General features: G+C 33.6%; 1 protein-coding gene across 2 annotated transcripts; it reads right to left on the bottom strand.

Moving 5' to 3' along the window:
* Positions 1–809: 809 nt before the first annotated feature.
* On the bottom strand, positions 810–4026 carry LOC133298575 (11-oxo-beta-amyrin 30-oxidase-like). 2 transcript variants are annotated; one of them, XM_061497897.1, is made up of 5 exons: positions 3732–4026; positions 3072–3289; positions 2486–2727; positions 1652–2039; positions 810–1372 (listed from the first exon to the last, which is right to left on the bottom strand). In XM_061497897.1, the coding sequence occupies exons 1-5, from the start codon at positions 4024–4026 to the stop codon at positions 947–949; spliced, it is 1569 nt and encodes a 522-aa protein (XP_061353881.1). In that variant the 3' UTR covers positions 810–946. The 2 variants fall into 2 exon arrangements, with proteins under 2 accessions (XP_061353881.1, XP_061353882.1); XM_061497898.1 differs by having other exon boundaries at positions 3072–3305; positions 3732–3915.
* Between the last annotated feature and the right edge of the window lie 8576 nt (positions 4027–12602).

Here is a 12602-nt window from a genome sequence, read left to right as displayed (position 1 = left end):
AATGATCACATGTTTTTTTTTTCAGCATGCTTTGCATAATGGTAAGGGCAAAAAATTTGATGAATGGTGAGTGTACCAAGAGCAAGCTTTGGCTTGTACATTTGGAAGGCAGTGAGAGACTTGCAAAGACTGATGTGCATGGGGAGCGTCTTAAGGAGGCCTAAAATATCAATCGATCTCTTTCTGCTCTTGGGGATATGATTTATGCTTTAGCAACCAAAAGAATTCACATTCCAAATAGGTACAAGCCACCGTTATTCTCTTAACCCTTAGTCACCGCATTACAAGTCTTACTGCTGCTATCTCCTTTTGGGGATTTGAGGAACTCTAAATTGACACATTTACGTCAAGACTCACTAGGTATGTCTAGTTAGTTCCGCTTTCTTTGTGTATGTGTGTGTATTTTTTTTGGCATATATCAATGTCTTCCTTTTTTGCTAGTGGCTGAGGATTTTAATATAGGTAGCTTTCCTTGCATATTTGTGTTGCATATTGCAGAGTTCGATTTCTCTTCCAATGTCATCTCAAGCATTTGCTTCAAGTACCCACCCGATTATTATGTGGATTGCCTAGAAGGCTTTGCTCTTTTAACAGCCTTTTAGCCTCAGCATATCTCTTAACAGCCTTTTAGCCACTGCATCAACTTCCATGCCTATATTAAAACCAAAGCTAACTATGATAGCACAAATTGTAGTTGTGGGAAGAAAGAGAGAAATAAATGCTAGCAGGAAAATAATTTTTTGGTGTTTCATTATTTGTGCAGGACTATAACATAATACTATCATGTATTTACTACTTTCCATGCCATAGAAGATGTTACTTCAAACTACGGGTCTTTCTTTTTAGAAATTCATCGTAGCATTCCATATAATTCAGAAGAGGCATTTCCCTAGTAAATGCAAAACATGAAAACATAAAATTGCATAAATTCCACAAATGGATGACACTACAGTTTGTGTAAGATGACATGAGCCCCATATTTTGGATTAAGTGTGAGCACAGTAATGGGAGCATGTGCATAGGCCGGTGAGAGCTCAAATGAGAAACTTTGTAAAAGCAATGACAAAATCATCTTTGCTTCCAATATAGCAAAGTTTTGCCCTAAGCAAGCTCTAGGACCCCATCCAAATGGGAAAAATGAGACTTGGCCTTTCGTTGCCTTTGCAACTCCTTCAGAAAATCTATCTGGTTTGAACTCAGTTGCATCATCACCCCAGATATCACGATCATGGTGAATCATGAGTATTGGTAAGGAAACATGCACTCCTGCAGGTAGGGAAAGGTTTCCAAGTTTCACATCCTTGTGGATAGCTCGGTTGAAGTAAACTAGAGGCGGGTATAACCTGAGAACCTCGTATAAAATCATGGTCACCTATGGCAAAGAAAATCATGGTCACCTAAAGTCAGCACCAAAAGGACTTGCAATAACCAAAATCACTACCCCCTAAACCCCGACTAACAACGGGGTAGGGGTAAAGATAATCATTGTACGTAGTCTTACCCGTACATATTTACAAAGAGGTTATTTCTCAAATTTAAACATGTGACCTTTCGGTTACAAAGGAGCAACTTTATCATTACTCCAGCCTCTCCTCCCTCTTAAAAGGACTTACAATAACCATTACCAAATTAAAAACCATGCCATACTTACAATTTTAAGGCGACTTAGCCCATCGTTGTCTGGCTTTTGTTTGCCAAAAACTTGCAAGACTTCGTCCCTAGCACGCGCTTGCCAATCAGGATGCCTACTTAACAATAGTATTGTCCAAACCAACAGAACCGACGTTGTTTCTTGCCCTGCTATGTAGAATGCATTGCATTCCTCAATTACTTCCTGGTTGGTCATTCCAACAGTCTTATTGTTTCCATGTTCTTGTATTTCCTTGTAATTCGATTCCAAAAGTATGCCTAATAAGTCATTGTTCAGTACTTGGCCAGCCTTCATTGCTTTCTCTCGTTTGTTGATAATACCCTTCAGTGAGGCTTGTATATCTCTATCAATTGCTTTCATCCTCCTTTGTGTAGTCGTTGGTAGAAACCTGCAAATGGATCATATAACTACTCTTGTTAATCAATTTAACTATAACTACTTGGTGTATGAGATCTCTTGAATTCCCAAGGAAAGCAGATAAAAAATATCTATGGAAAACGTTTTCAGTGCTACGGGAGTACCAAGCATTCAGTACATTAATTACTAAATATGGTAAAGAGTAATCTGTTTATACTCTACTACTCTTTATGGTTATTTTCACCTATATTTTATTCTTTTCTATTTTTGGTAAGGGAATAGGTACTCCCCTAGTACACAAAATATGCTCTAAGTATGAGAAGCTTTAATGGGTCTCCCTCAATGTTTATTAATATTAGCAATTTGGCATTTAAATCCTTATCTTTATTAATGTTAGCCATTTCTAGCTGCAACATATCAGAAGAAAGAAAGAAAGAATATGCTTAATTTTGATGCCAAGTATATTAGGAGTCTTACTGCCACCCTGGAATGTAAATGTTGCGTAGTTTCATTACAAGTTCAGCTTGCTCTTTTAGAAGTTCGAATATTCTTTTTCCTTCTTCATAACTGCTTCCAAATGCCGTTCTAGAAATAACATCACAGGTCAAATTTTGAAGGAAAGGCCATACATCAATTTCACATTTTCCATCTGAATTCAGCATCCCTTCCCATTTGCTAACCATATAGTCGCAGCATTGTAAAAATGTTGGTACCATGATCTGTAGCACAATGGAAATATAATGAGTAAATAAAACTCTGTATGGAGTAAAACTTGCTAGGAAAAAGGAAAGATTCTAAAGTTTCTTGTTAATATGTTTCTAGGAAATTAAAAATCCAAATAAAGTACAACATAAAAAATAAAACAAAACAATCCCCATTAAACCCACCAGTGAGGTTGGGGTGTGGGCAATTCATGTAAGCAGTATTATCCCTTATATTTTTGCAAAAATAATGTTTCCTGGATTCAACAAATTCGTGACCTTTCAGTTACAAAAGAGCAATCCATACTAGCCCTCTAAAAATCCAAATAAAGTATTAGCATAAATTAAAGCGTATATATAACCTTCAACTTTTCTGAATGGAAAGCAGGGTTGATAATCTTTCGATGTTTCTGCCATTTCTCGCCCTCATAATTTGCAAGTCCAGTCCCCAATAACTTGATAAGCGGGCTCAACTTAGGTTTCTCAAAGTCATTGTTCCTGTTAAAGACTTCTTTGATTTGCTCAGGGTTTGTGATGATCACTTTTGGTGTGGGACCTTCCCATAAAAATGAGTTCTTGCCTACACATGATTTGTGCTATCACCAACTTTTTAAGAAGGATTAAATAAACAACTAGTAACATAAAATTAATGAGTTTGCCAAATTGAACTAAGTACATATAATTTCCATATTGTGATGAGTTTCATTCTTGTAATACAGAAAGATGCATTAAAAAAAAGTGCCACATTATAAGTTCTTCCCTCACTCTAACTACTCAATCACAACATAGTTGATTTTTTCACTGATTTAGTCCTTCCTTCAAGGTAATCTTTATACACAACCTTACTCCTGTAAGAGACAGTTTCTCGTATTCGAACTCATACCTTTCCATCACAAGGAAAGAGCTTTACCAATTAGAACCTAGCATGACTACTTTTGAAGTTATTGAATGTAAAAGAAAAACAGTATATTACAGAAATCATCAGTTTGGAGGAGAAAATTGTAGATAACATACACACGTACCAAATTTTTGGACAATGTAATGGTTAAAAGTGAAGACATGGGGTGCTATATCCTTGTCATTTGACAGAGAACTCATGGATTGTTGACATTTGTTACGTTCCTTGAACATCTTAAACATCTCCATAGTGTCCCCAACCAAAAGCCTGTAAGGATTGCCTTGAAGGCCCTGTGCTCTCAACAGCCTCTCCAATCTCTTTGGACTCAGCCACAGCCAATTCAGCAGCTTCCATGCCCATAGCATAACCAGAGACACCATTATGAGAGAGCATGTTGCAGTTGTAAAAGACACTTCCATCAGTCTTTGTGGGAGTAGAAAATGGATAGAGTAACCAAAGGAAAGTAGCAGGTTACAAGGAATAATCCAAGTGATTGAGGTTCCTCTTCAGCACTTGAGTGGCTTTTATAAGCCTTTTCAGTTTTGCTACTGCTTTCCCTTTTTGTCCTTTTGAACATTAATGCACTCGCTTATTGTTTTGTTTCATTATGTACCCGACGAAGATGTTAAAGTGGGTGCTGCGTATTCGCAAAGTCATGCATATGAATTATTTGGTCGCTTATGCTACTTGTTAGATAATTCCCACACACTTTAATGTCTATCGCATGACAAGAGAGTTGCTTAAACATTACATTTAGCCGCTCTTAACTTTGGAGACCAATAACTTTAAGATTTCTTACCTTCTTTTGTCTTCTTTTTTTTTTTTAAATACTTTCTGATGTTATTTTCTTCTACCGGTAACTTTTCAATTTTTGTGCATTATTATTTTTTTAAGTTCCATATAAGATATATCTATAAAATGAGAAAATTTTCTTAAGAAAATTGAAACCTTTATATATATATATATATATATATATATATATATATATATATATATATATATATATATATATAAATCATTCCGTATTTGATGGATAATGGACACCAACTAATCTGGATTTTAGATTATCGGACTATAAGGGCGACAATGTTCTTCCAACATCCCCAACGTTCTTTTGTCTTTTCAATTATGCTACTACGGGCTTTCCTTGTTTGCCGTTTTGTACCGAAGATGCATTCTGATTTCTCCAGAATGGTAATGTCATCGATTTAGGCCAACACATTAGTGCTTTTCACAAGAGTTTGTTTCGTGTATACAACGAAGATGTTACTAGTATACCTTGATTATTAGCAAAGTTTTATTAAATTCATCGTTTAACTTTTTCTTTTAAAAAAAATAAACCAACAATCAACAATTGTTCAAATGGATAAATATTTAACCGATGAACCGGTGAAGAAATTAAAAAAAATAAAATCAAATGGGTGTAAATAAATTGTGTGTATGTTGGTTGTACAAAAAATAACTCAGGTAATCTAATTTTTTCAAGACTGTTTAATCTCGAACTCAATATTTTTGGGTGCTAATCTTAAACTCAAAATCTGAATGACCTTTTTCAATCCTTATGCTTTTATTCTCACGTCATATTAAGTGATAGACTTTCTTTATAAAATAGAAAAATAAATAAAATGAGATTTTCCCCTTTTATATGCAAATTATTTTTTTAACAAAATTAGAATGGACAGGTCAATTACCAAAAAAATTAGAGTGGACAGGTCATTTACAAATTTAGAATATGAATGTGCTTACTGATAAGTGTTGAAGCACGGAAGCGTCTCATTTACAGGTATCAAATCATAAAGATAACACTAATTAAATAAAGTTAACAATCTATCCCCTAATATATTACATAATTTCTTTTAAGAGAGGTGAAATTATATATAATTTAAAGAAATTACTTATCACATAAAACATGTATCAAACACCACCCCTGGGTGATTTGAACTTATGGCTTTAATACTAATTGAATCAAACACCGCCAAAAGTTATAACAAAAAAGTGAAAATATAAATTTATTTTTTAAAGCTTTTCAAAATCTTGTCTAACTTAAGAAAATTGCACTTATTACAAGTATTATTAATTTATCAAGATGTTGATTAGATCTTGGGTGCTGCTGATTAAAGTAACAGGAAATTTGAAAATATCATTAACCTTTCATAAAGATGAAATGAAACTTCGTTATGGCCCAAAGTTCCGGAAAGAAAGAAAAAGAGGAAGCATGCTTGAAACATAAGTTACTCTTAAAAGTGGCATTACTTCGCGTCGTTTTAGGTTCTTTTGTGATATCTTTTCTTCTTCAGTTCTTATGTAGATATCTGAGGTGCCTGTTCCAAAACTTTCGGTGATTTTGTAAAATTAATTTGGTAGGATTGCCCTCTTATATATATAGGGTTTGGTGTTTTTCATTTTAAATGACATAAATTATGTCATTTTAGGAGAGAGATAGACACAAAAAAGTGAAAATCATGGGAGAGAGAAAATGTATGGTTTTTTTTTAATTTTAAAATTTAAATAAAAAAAATTTCTGTATCTATCTATCTCTTCAAATGACATAACTTTATGTCATTTAAAATGACAAACACTTTTCCTATATATATATATATATATATAGGGTTTAACATTTCTGCAGCAGCCGTAGATAGTGTTATCTACAGCTGACACAGAAAAGTGGGCCCCACGGCTTCTTAAAAAAAAAACAAAAAAAAACTCAGGATCCGTTGCCGTATCCTAGGATTCGGACGTGTATCCTTGCTTGTTGTAGGTACAGCAGCTGCAGAAATCATTTTGCCATATATATACATGGTAGGATTACTCTCTAACTTTTATTTTTCCGATTTTTCTAGATCTTCTTTAAATTAAACTTTTATGTGATTTACAACATAATCATTAGTTTCTGTGATTATGGAATATTACTTAGGATATGATTTTAATAGTAATTAACACACGCCATCAGTTATCTTGTAGTGAACTCTTGTACTTGGTTCAATATTTAAGCTTTTAAAATACATTTTATCGTTATTCTTTGAATATGTGCTTTGATTCAAGTGGGATGTGTTGCTAATTGTCATAAAGGAAAGAAATATGATATTTCAGAGGAATGATTGTTAGTATAAGACGTGAATTCCGGCAAGGCATCAGATCCAAGTCTAGCTTAGTGTAGTTATTAGAAACCAAGTAAGGGAATTCCAGGAAGGATTTAATGGGCTAATTCAAGAAGTATGTTTCACAAGTCAACTTATCTTTCATTGTTCATGGAGCAAGTTATTATCAAAGAAGCATTAATTTGATCCAAATTGTGTGAGAATCAATCCAAGATCCACCTTAAAAATGTAGCTATGATTTGTCCCAAATTTTGAGGCTATTTTAAAGCTTAGCACTTGTTTGGAGTGATTTAGAGCATATTTAGTGCCTTATGTGGGCCAAATTTGGTATAAATTGGTTTAGGCCGTTTCGATGAACTTTTTTATTTCCTCTAAAATCTATTTTTTTCAAGATTTTTTTTTTTAAAAAAAAATGTCTGTTTGAATATCTATTTAAAAAAAAAAAACATAAGTAATAAAAAAGTCAAAAACTTGATTTTTTTTTAAACTAAAAGTTTTAGCTTTTAAAAAAAGCATAAGTCAAAGGCCAATTTTTTTTTCTTTTCAAAAATCAGATATTTTTTTAAAAATATAAATAGTTTTAATTTTTGTAAAAAGTACTTCTAAAATAAGTAAGGCATAAAAATCAGTTTTTTGGAAGACCATCCAAACAGGCTAGTGCTTTTGTCTTTATTTAGTTAGGATTTAAATTTGATTGGCTATAATTAGCTTTTAATATCGTTATCTTAAGCAAATTGAAAGAAAAGAAAGAAAATAAAGAGAACAAAAGAAATGACTTTAAAGCCCAGCCAAGAAATAAGACAAAATTGGAGTAAAAAATTAAAACATAATATGATAAAACTATATTGAGATAGAACTACCTTCGATTGTTTTTTATGATAAAAAGGTTCATTAAATTTGAAGCAAGATGTCCTACAAGTCTTGATCAAGAAGCTTGCTAAAGTCAGCTAAATGGGGAGCTTATTATAAATGATTAATCATTTTTTTATCATAAGCTTGCTCGAGGAATTCATTTCATGCATCAATCTCATTTTGATACACTATCATGTTTTACCTTTGGGCTCTTAGTTTTTCATAAATTAGTTTTTATCATTAATTTTCTATTTGTGTGCAAATTTTGTTTGTGGGTTTTTTTGTTGTTTAAAAATGTTTTTTTTTAATTCTTTTTTTTTTATTATTAAGTGTTGTACCTATTGATACACATATAATACATCTCACTTAAGTTGCACCATCATAGCCCTCAATCTAATAACTAAATTTACAACCTAGATCAATCCAAATTGTTTAAAGAAATTGAGAGAAAGATCGTCAAAAAGAAGAAAAAGATGAGTGTCCGAAAGCAAAATTCCTTGAGAGTTTAAGAGCCCGTTTGTTTGACCTTATCAAAAAAGTAACTTTTATCTCTTCTTTATCTTAGAAGTGATTTTTACAAAAGTTAGAGCTATTTATATAAAAATATTTAGTTTTTGAAAAAAATATTTGGCTTTTGACTTCTGCTTTTTTTAGAAGTTAAAATTTTTAGATTCTGAAAAAAGTAGGTTTTTGGCTTTTTTTGTGACTTATGCTTTTTTTAAAAGTAGACATTCAAACAAACTAAAAATGAGAAGTGCTTTTTTTTAAGAAAAAAATAGCTTTTGGAGGAAGAAAAGTCCATCCAAACGGGCCCTAAGACAAACCTGTAGAAATCAAGAGAAGTTGAGGGAAAAAGTGAGTGTGAGTAGAAAAAAGAAATAATAAAGAAGAGATCTAATGAAATTGAGAAGAACTTGGAAAATCTAAAAGGATATCAACTCAATCGTGTTTAGGATTGGAAGTCATTGGTGCGTTGTGTTCCCGTGTGTTGAAGAAGGCGAGTCACCTTAGCAATTCGTGCATGATGATGAGCAAAAAGCCTAGGAAATTGTTTGCTACAACCCCAAATGCACACTTATGGGGTTGTGATGTGCTTTTAATATACTATGTATTAAGGGTTAAATTGAGCATATAATTAACCCAAATGTGATAAAAAAAAAATGAGAATTGTGATTGAATTGTTTATGGGAAATACTACTCTCATTTTACATGAGATAGTTATCTCATGTTCTCTCACTTAAAAAATTGCACCCCTCTTTTTTTTGCTTTTTAATGATAGGCCCCACTTGGATTCTCTCTATAGCATGAGAGAATTACTCTCATGTAACATAAGAGTAATATTTCCCATTGTTTATTTTACTCTCAGTAGTACATGATAAGTCCATTGTTTGTGACTTAGAACATGTAATTTGATATTAAAATGGGAGTGAAAAGAATATCCTTGTTAATAAAAAACCCCAAAGATTGCATTGAAGTGAATTTTTCTGATTTTGATATTAATGGGCTGATTTTATATGTTCAGGCCCAATTGGTGTTAATTCTCCATGCAGAAAAAGAGTGAAGAAAAATTGGGCAAATGCTTTGATCAGAAGCCCAAAATGAGAAAGCAAATCAGAAAAGAAGATGGGCCAGAGGAATTAAAACCCAATCAGTGGCCCAAAAGAAAAGAAAAGAAGAGGAGAGAAAGAAGTCAGCATGAGAAAAAGAAAGAAGTACAGGGAAGTGATGGGCCGGACCTAAAAAGCCCAAAAGGAAAGGAAGAAAGGAAGCCAGATGAAAAGAAATCAAAAGGAAAGGAAGAGACAGAGTCAGAAACGAGAAAGGGTTGCTAGAAAACCCTAGCACACAACCGACCAAAGTTCCTGACCACAAAGCGATTTGCAAAGCCAAACCGTTCTTTGTATTTGGCTTATTTGTCAAGATAAACCCTCAATCACGGTTCATTGAAAGATTAACCAAACCCTAGACACCCTTTCCTCATACAGAAAACGTCAAAACAACAACCCCTTGCTGAGTGGATGAGCTGGATACTTTTTTGAGAGTGGAGACTGGAGCGATTTGTGGGCGCAAGTTTACGTACGGGGTGAGGGAGCAAGAGGGAGCTGTTGGGGACCACCGGTGTGTAACGCGCAAGGAGCGCGTGTATATCTGCTGAGCTGGAGAGAAAAATCGCGCAAAGAAGGAAAGGAATCCTATAAAAAGGGAAAGAGGGTGAGTCAAAAGGACGGTCCTTCCCACTCCTGATTTCGGATTTATCATTTTTCTTAGTTTTGTGTTTTCTGAACAATTTTTATTTTCTTTAAATTTCTGTTTTGTAATGAGATTCTTGTTCATTTGATAAACGGGATGCATGTCTTTACAGCACTGAGATTGCCGGTTGTTAGGCCAGTGCTGTAATTTTAGTTTTTAGAATTTTTATTTTGTGATTTTTGTAGTTCTCTGTTTCTGTGTGTAAGCTCCATCCATATGGATAGTGGCTAACTTTTTAGAGGTTGGGTTTAGGTGATACCCAAACCTCAGTGCTTGTCAGATATTTGATTTCCTGGTTTTAATGTTTATATCTCAGTTGTTTAATGCTGTTTCTAATGTTTAAAATTATCTGCATTTTGGCCAAATGACAGATGTTTGGTTAGGATTTAGTTGTTGAGAAACAATTAATTCTGGATTCTGCATTAGACACATGGACTTAGATGAGAAATCATCTAAGGGATCTCAATTCAGAAATGAATGAGTCCTCATGTAATATTGGACCTGAATCTCAAGAGTCCTAATCCCACTTGGCATAGAGATATGGAAGTGGGCAACCTTGGGATAAAACAATTTTTAAGAGATTAAAAATTAACAATACAGCCCTGTTAACTGAGAATCTTAGAATGAGCTTTTTGTTAATCAAATTATTTTTCAAGCACTGTGGGGAAGGAGAACCAGAACTCAGCCCACCTTTTTAAACCTCTTTATCAATCCAGATTTTCCAATTTCCTTTGTTATTTCATATTTCAATCTCTATTCCGTTTTCAAAATTTTTGTCACATCTTTCATTTAAGTTGCTCCATTCTTCATTCTTATTTTATAACTTAGGAAAGTAATTCAGAAAAATTTTAAAAGAAAAGTGAACAGTAGTATTTTAGATCCATTCTAGATTATTCTTACCTTACAATTTTTATTTCTTTTATTTTCAAATATCAACTCAGTTTTAAGCAATTACAACCTTTAGTCATTTCAAAACGCCAACGATCCTTGTGGGAACGATATCTGGGACTTATAACAGCCCTATATTACTTGTTGTCGCGTATACTTGCGCGCATTACTTGCACAACTGTTAGCAAGGCATCAGTACACTTAACCGAAGAGTGCAACGCTATCATTCAAAGGAAGCTACCTCCAAAGCTTCGAGATCCAAGGAGTTTTAACATCTCATGTATAACAGCCCATTGTACACCAATATTGTTAACATTAATTATGATATTAAGCGCAGTTACAATCACAGCAATTCATTTATAAAAAATGCGAGTAAACTTTTTCCGTTTATTACGCGAGCATTTAAAATAATAATAAAGCGTAATAAATAAAAATTGTGACCGTAACTATAAACTCTTCGCGAAATAATATTATAAACTACTTAAATATCTTACAACACTTCTCTCACATCACTAAGGGGTTCCCATAAACCCACTTATGTAACACCCTCCCTTGTATGCATCCAAGAGAGTTGTTTGCTAAGCGGATTAGAGTTTTGACGTCATTACTTTGATATTGAAAACGCATCTTTTTGTTGCTAATTAAAACTTATGATGAAATCTGGTTACATACAAAAATCAGAGTAGACTTTAAAAATTACATAGCTTGCTGAAAATGTTTAATTTTCTGGCAGACCTTTCTGTCTTATAAAATTCGTATAAAATCGAGTTCAACAATTCAAAAAAATATTATTTGTTAGAGAGAAAGAGAACGTCCGGGGCTTCGTGTGCATATAAAATAATAGCAATTCGGAGGTCGTTTGCCTCTCGTAACATAACTCGCAAAGTGCTCGCAAAACTGTTTATAAATCAGCACTTAATAAAACGTTCAGAAAATTATTTTCGCAAAACGTTTTCAGAATTTTTTTCCAAAGTAATAACTGTCATAAAAGTCTTAAAACAGTAGCTAAATCGTAGTTCCAACAGTAATCCAAACTTCCCAAAATAATACAGTCATCCATCAAATAAACAGCAACAATAAAAATCCAAACAACAGAAATTAACAGCCAATATCCAAAATAACCATGTCTTCATATGCTCTTTCGTCCTCCTGCAATTTTATAAAAATTGCAGCCCCAAAGGGGTGAGAAAAATCTCAGTAGTGTGATAGCAAAACCATTATTGCAATAATATTAGATTAGGTACAAAATTATAAAACAGTCACATCAACATTTCATTTTCCGAAGAAATATTAACATATCATAGTGCGTATATAACGCCATCATTACGCTCATAGCACCGTCGTGCGTGTACTAACATATCATAGTACGTATATAACGCCATCATTACGCTCATAGCACCGTCGTGCGTGTACTAACATACACAGTGGATATTCTATAATGGCTCCCTCAAAGGTGGATTCCAACTGTGGCCTATGCGGACGGAAGCCAAGTGTCCCATACCCTGGTACCGAAGGGATGCCTATATGATGCGTGCTCAATCATATGCTTACTTTAATTATATACTTCTGCTTCTAAATTGGATGCACAATGTTGTATGCCTTGATATGCTTCACACTCACAAAAGAAACAGATGAATATGATGTGCATATGCATGACTAAATCATCATCATAATAGCAAATCTTTCATGTAATTTCCATACCAAGCTGCTGCATAACCATTACTTCTCATAGCAGAGTTTCCATTTGTCACATTCATAGGCAACACACATATATCATATAACAAAATACAGTCCAAGGCATATGTGAGCGACAATTCACAATTCTATACTCTAGCTAATAATCACAATAGGTAATGCCACCTAACACTTACCTCGTGCATCGCAATTAAATTACCAAACAGCGGCGA

The sequence above is a fragment of the Gastrolobium bilobum genome, unplaced genomic scaffold, assembly GCF_033153095.1.
Source record: "Gastrolobium bilobum isolate Gb01-03AN ecotype WA unplaced genomic scaffold, APGP_CSIRO_Gbil_v1 utg49561, whole genome shotgun sequence".
In the NCBI taxonomy this organism is placed as follows: Eukaryota; Viridiplantae; Streptophyta; class Magnoliopsida; order Fabales; family Fabaceae; genus Gastrolobium; species Gastrolobium bilobum.
The sequence above is the reverse complement of the archived record's forward strand: the minus strand, read 5'-3'. Positions and strand labels throughout refer to the sequence as shown.